Here is a 6622-nt window from a genome sequence, read left to right as displayed (position 1 = left end):
CCAGCAGAGGTGTCAATAGCCCAAGGTCAGTTGTTGTTTTCAGGACAGTGTACCTACTAAGCGCCCAGCAGAGGTGTCAATAGCCCAAGGTCAGTTGTTGTTTTCAGGACTTCGCACCTACTAAGCGCCCAGCAGAGGTGTCAAGAGCCTGAGAATGCATAAATCATCAACTATATCAGTCTCTGACAGTCACCCCAAAGCCTTCTCTTTTCCAGGCTGAACAATCCCAACTCTCTCAGCTCCTCCTAATATGAGAGGTGCAAGAAACACGGGTCTTGAGTGAAACACCAACTGAGCGAACAAACACCCTCTGGAAGAAGGGCTAGAAGCCGTGTTTCCTTCTCCTTCCTTGTATTTGTCAGCGCTTCATCCCTTGGCTACTCTTGCCCGTGCTTTTTCTGTCTGTCCTCCCCACCCTGCCCAGTGAAGCCTGACTTCTTTTCTAGAACAGCTTCTCCCACCCAGATGATGAGTGGTTCCACCTTGGTAATGTCCTAGTGGTTATGCTACTCCCGAGGAAGACGCCAGCAGGCTGGGAAACCTCCTTTCCTACAGCCACCACCTGGCAAGTGCTCTAGGCACTGTAAATAAGACGGGATGCCCTCTGAGCAGCTCATGTTTTAAGGCATGGCAGCAATCAGTGACCACAGGGAGATGGGTGGAGAAAGGCACAGGCCCTGGTTGGGCAAGTGCACAATTCCTGCTGACACAGAAAAGTCAGACTGCACTTGCCTCAGGAACTCGTGTCAGAGCCCAGGTCACCTGTTACTGCCATCAGGACTACGCAGCAGTCAAATAGGAGGTTTCAGAATCATTTTGCCACAGGGGAATAGGTTCTTCTCTGCCACCAGTCCCACTTCAGACATATAAGTCCTTTTTACAGACTTAATTCTGAAAGGGACTTTGTGGAGCCCACATGTCATCCAGAGCAGAGGCACCGATTAGGAATTTTTCAGGAACAATGATTACATCAGCACACGAGCCCCAGCTTTCCAAAAATATAACAAGCATTGGTAGTGTAACTAGCACTCATGAAGTTGCCTGGAAGGTTTAGAACAATGTCCTTCTTTGTCTCTCCCCACTACGACTCTCCCTTGCTATAAATAAGGCCTGCTGTAAAATACCACCATTGCTATCATTGAAAAGGAAACATTTTCAACTGGTATTTGAAGATATAGATTGAAAATAACAGAACATGCTAAAATATAGTCATGAAACCAAGGAAAACAAATTATGAAAAGATTATATTGGCAAATGATAGCTCTCTCCTGAAAGAGACACTCATAGAAGAAGGCAGATTTTGTTTCAGATGCAAGAGAACTCTGGATAGATCTATCTAAGTAACAAGCTGTGTGATACTGGAAATCATCAATTAGGCAATACTAATTATTCAAACTGTTTATTGAAATTCCCTATGTGGATAAAAGAAATCAGTTGCAACCAATTTACCTCATTTAACTACCTTGTCTTTCCTGACAATTGTGTCTTTCTTGACAATTTCTTGGTTCTATATAAAGAGGCTTTAGTGCAGAGTAACACAGCGTAAGCCAGCACTAAAAAACATAGAAAGCTACAACAGAAGTTATTTCCAAAGGTTACAAAGTCCTCCCAATAAAATTTGTAAGTCATAGTTACATAGTTTTAAAAGAGTTCTAAGAATTCATTCTTTTTTGTAAGTCATAGTTGCATAGTTTTAAAAGAGTTCTAAGAATTCATTCTTTAAACACTTTAAGAATATCTTAAAGCAAAATATCTTAAGATCAAAAAAATCTCTCTTAAGCAGGTGGCTCTTACTCAAATCAATTAATTTACCACAAGATGTATGACTGGAAATTGAGAGGATTTCCTCTGTATTTGGGGCTATAAAGCATCACTCCTTTAGTAGCTCTGCTCACTAGCACAGACTAAGAGCATTTCTTCTACAATCACCCCAGCTAAAAGAACAGATTACGCCTTGGAAGAATGAAGAAAGAAGGAGTTTCTTGTGTGCTTTTTTTGCTTATTTGTTTTAAACAAAGGAGACATGCTGTGAACCAGTGACTTCATCCCACTGCATGATGTTTTCTGGCACTGATGTAAAGTCATCTCTAAAAGAAGAGATGGCATAGTCAAGATTTTTCCCATCCAAAAAGGCAGCCTTCTGTCAAAACAACTTCACTAATTCTGAATAGTATATATCTAAACTGTTTATAAGCATTTAGCCAGGATTAAATAACATGAAGTTACAGGTAATTTAATCCTGTTCCTTAACATTTTCATCTTTCAAGATTAACTAATGGCATGGGTATATCAGGCAATCATTGGAGGCCAGATCAGTGTCTGAACAAAACAACACAAGAAAATATATGCAGTCATGCTCTTTCCTTTCATGAGAAAGCAAGGTAGCTCCTCCTTTGTTTTTACCATGGAGTAAGAAGGTGCCCCAGGGTAGCACTGCGAATTCTCACCTACTTGCTTATATAGGCAGGTCTGTCGTTTTCAAATTAAAATGTTATTTACATGCAATTGCTCCTCATTTCCTTAACTATTTTTCCTATAAACACTCTTTAACAATAAAGCACTTTTATATTTGAAAAAACCTTCCATATCTCTTTTTTTTTTAACCTAATGACTTGCTACTGCCTACGAACAGTATAAACCAACTGTGCTTCAGCCTTTCCCACTGTAATCCTTTGGTCAAAATAAATTAAGGCCTTTTCTTTTTCATAGAATTTTTATCTAAACTGCTTGCTCTCTGTTGAACCTTACAGGAGCTCAGACTGCCAACATGAAGCAGAAATGAGATCACAACTTCTTAGGGACATAGCAAGTCTTCAGCATGTCTCAAGACATCAATCTGGTACCTTTTTGTGTATTAATGGCCAACAACTCCCACACATCAAATAGGAAGGACACTCTTGGGGCGTCTCTCATACTCTCTGGGTACAAGAGAAACACAGACTAGAGAGGCAGAGGAGCTGATAAGTCTTAGCTAGATATGCTTCTACTACTTCCAAGCTGCCAGACTGCATTATATACATATATCACATTTTCCACCAGTATTACACATAGAGTAAAGAAGGAGCAAAATTCAGCAAATCAGGCTGAGGAATTTGCATCACCTGCAATTGCTGCGTTGGGCTTTTCGACAGTGTGTCAGTTCAGGACTTTTTAGCATAACAAAAGAAAGCAAACAGCTCCCTATGTCTGCAGCCACAACATCAAAGCTTGAGGGTTTCTAGGGTTTACCCCAAGTGTACCAGAAACCAGTGGTATTGAAGCTCATATTAGCACTATCATGTGGGCTGCTTTTTACTGTCCAGTGCAGTAACTCAACATTAGCTCTCAGAAAAAGAGCAGGAAAATAGTTGCTTGGGATTTTTTAACTTTCAAACCCCGTGACTACCTCTCTTAGAACACGATGGAGAGGAGAGCAGGGGAAACCCTGCTGGCTTTACAGTAGGGTTTCCCCCAAAACAAGGCACAGTAGAAGAGTGAAGAGTGCTCAGACACGAAAGAACTTGCAAGACAAAACTTAACAACGCTGCCTGATGTCACCCACTGTCACTTATCTGAAAGGATGTACTTATTAGAATACCTTGTGAAGAACATTGAAGATATTTTTGCCCTTTTTGTTTGCAAAGGAGTCTATGACAACATTCTGTTGTAGCTGTAGTATAAAGTAGGACAATCTACAGCTCCAAGACCCTTTCTGATAAATTCAAGCTGAAGTGCTTTACTGATATGAACACAGTCCTGCATGAACACAGCTTAGACAAGGGCCAGATGTAACAGGAAATAGAAACCAAGGAGAGAAGAAAGAAGTAGAAAACAGTGCACCCTTCCATTTTTAGGCACAGGCTCTCCAGAGTACCTACCCTATCATGACCCCATACAGATTCACTCACCACCAGCACCTTCACACCAGCACACTTCCTGCACACACCAGTTTACTGCAAAGACACTCCAATAACAACAACCAATAAAAGAAAAACCAACAACAAGAATTCAAAACTTACCTTTTCCAAGATGAATTTGTTTAGGTAAGGCATGTAACCCTGATTGGAAACTGGCCCTTCATCATCATCCCTAAAGTGCTCTTCCAAGGCCACCGGGTCGTGGGGGACATTTAACACTGTACACAAGTTGTGAGAAAGGACCTATGGACAGAAGAGAAACCAGTGACACTGCTGTCAGCCTCAACCACGAGCAAAGTGACACTTTGATGTCAGCACAAGTTCTGCCCCACGAATTTTTGTCAAAAAACAAAACATAACTAAAACAACGGATTCAGTGGCTTCAGACAGTTGCACATTCCCAGAAGCAGTGCAAGCACAGAGAGGTCCAGTCCTACAGCACTGAAAAGGCAGCTACAGAAGTTCCCCTTTGTACACATATACCCATGTGGCTGAAAACCAGGAGAGGCATGCAGAAACACTGGAGCAATACTTACAGAGGGAAATCAGATAGCTATGGAAAACAACCACAAACACCTAGCCTTTGAAATTATAAATATTTATATCTACTGCAAATGAGTAACAGAGAAAACAACTCAATATGTGCCTTTAGTTTGCAAAGATGTGACCACTCAGATGAAAACATTAACTATGGATTTCTCCCATCTGCTTTGGGGCTGCTTCTCAACATTCACCCCACGTTTCAGCTGGCAAATGAAATGTTACAGAAAGGGGAAGGGTTTAGCAGTGCTTCTCAAATTTTTATTTTAAAAAGGTATTTGCATGAATTATATCAAGAGCATAACAGCCACCAGCACTCATGTCTGTTATTGAGAAATGACCTTCAAGAAGAGACTACACACTTGACTAATTTTAAGGAAGTGCTGAGTTACTGAAAACTAATTGGTAGCCGACACACCTCAACTTCTTCAGCTTGAGCTGAGCTTTGCACACTCAAACCAACACCTCAGTGCCAACAGGAAGGCAGAGATTGGGCAGCAGCGACTCCTGTGCCACTGGCACTTTCCCCAGAAAAGGCAAAGCACCATCCCTTTCGTTGTTCACACTGTCTGGAGTCAGGTCAGTCCTGCCCACCACGTCTTAAGCACCCTGTCACTGGGAAGCCCTCTCCCTTGGCACGATGCAGAGCTGAGCCTCTGGAGACCACGGACCAGCTACATGAACTGAGTTAAGGATTTCACTTCACATGCTCTGGAATGGTCTGCATGGAAAAAAACGTACCAAAGGCAAAAAATAAAGGTAAAACAAAATTAAGCAGAAGTAAAACAAATCACATCTTTTGAAAAGGTGTGCTGCTGGTGGTATTATTTTTTTTTAAATCAACAACTATGTGGAACAGACTGCAACTGAATTTTGGCATATGTTTCAGTTTTTCATAAAATTAAAAACAAACAAACAACAACAAAAAAAACCCAAACAAAAAAACCCCTCAAAAACAGACCCAAATGATGCAAATAGAGAGCAGTAAAAAAATGTGCAGAAAATTATAAGCATGTCTGTTTAGGTGAGCAGACATAGAGTGGTCAAGATGGAGTTAGCTGCAAAACAAGAAGTGAAAGTCTGAAGTTCTCAAAGCCTAGGAAATCAAACCAATGCTACACACTTAAAATATCTGGGCTTTCCCCCACCCACCTCCCTCCCCCCCCCTAAAAAAAGTACACTTACTTTTCTTATGTATGATAAGGAGATATGCAGAATCTAAGTTAGTTAGCAGAAAATTCTACAAGGATAGCCCAAAATGCATGATTAGTTCAGAGGAGAATTCCTCTCTACATACCTCCAAAGTTAAACTTTCTTTTAGAAGAATAGACATTTCCACGAGAAACACATATTTTCAACGATGAATGCTAGCACTAAGGCATTGGAGCTTATGAGGTGTAAAAGTTTAAAACCACTTAAAACAACAGCATCAGCCATACTACAACAAAAGCTGTATTTCAGAAAGCAGCAAAATAGCATTTAGAAGTTATCACATTTCACACTACCCTTCATCAACAGTGTATTTTCCTTCAATCTATCCTTATTTCTAACCACCACATCAAATCAAGTATTTGAGTCCATGTGATTTACATATAGGTTGGGGGAACATACTATCATGTGTGTTTCCCCTTCTATTTAAGGCTTCTGTTGTTATTTATAGAAGCCTGAGGGATTCTTGAATTTCTGAGAAATAGAGATGAACACCATTTCCCAACCACACTGTAGCTGCTATTACTATAAAAAAAACCACTCAGCTAATAAAAATATCCTAAAAGCATAACTCATTTAAGCTTACTACCAAAGTAAACTAAAAGTCTCAATAAAATACTTTCTTATCACGTCCTTTCTACCTATTTCTCTTCTCCTTTTTTCAGCCTGCTTGCTGTGCGTGGACTGTCAGAAACCTAGGTGGTTTCCACATTAAGCAAGCAATTTACCAGGAAAGAATTCCACTTTCAATGATTTTCTAATATCTACCTTATCTGCGATCTCTCCTGTGCCCAGTGCTCTCTTTTCATAGCTGAGGAAATTCCTCGGTGCCTGCCAAAGCCTGCTGTTCTCCAACGGGGCCAAGCGCCAGCTGAATTCTTCAGTTGCAGGGTAAGCCTGAAAAATTCTGCACTGAGGTCTCGTTTTGTTTTGGTTTGTTCTCTCAAAACACATTATCTGGACCATAAAATACTCTA

The 6622-nt window shown here is 40.7% G+C and overlaps 1 protein-coding gene across 1 annotated transcript in view; it reads right to left on the bottom strand.

Annotated features, from left to right (window-relative positions):
* SWAP70 (switching B cell complex subunit SWAP70) overlaps positions 1-5769 on the bottom strand; it is a 37114-nt gene extending 31345 nt beyond the window's left edge. Inside the window, exons 1-2 of the mRNA XM_029961034.1 lie at positions 5734-5769; positions 3999-4139 (exon numbers count right to left, since the gene is read on the bottom strand). Of these exons, the coding sequence (XP_029816894.1) occupies positions 3999-4139; positions 5734-5769 (177 nt within the window). The remainder of the gene's footprint in view (positions 1-3998; positions 4140-5733) is intronic.
* Between the last annotated feature and the right edge of the window lie 853 nt (positions 5770-6622).

Source organism: Manacus vitellinus, unplaced genomic scaffold (assembly GCF_001715985.3).
Source record: "Manacus vitellinus isolate BGI_N305 unplaced genomic scaffold, ASM171598v3 scaffold_30_pilon, whole genome shotgun sequence".
Taxonomy (NCBI): Eukaryota; Metazoa; Chordata; class Aves; order Passeriformes; family Pipridae; genus Manacus; species Manacus vitellinus.
This window is presented reverse-complemented; position numbering and strand designations above follow the sequence as displayed.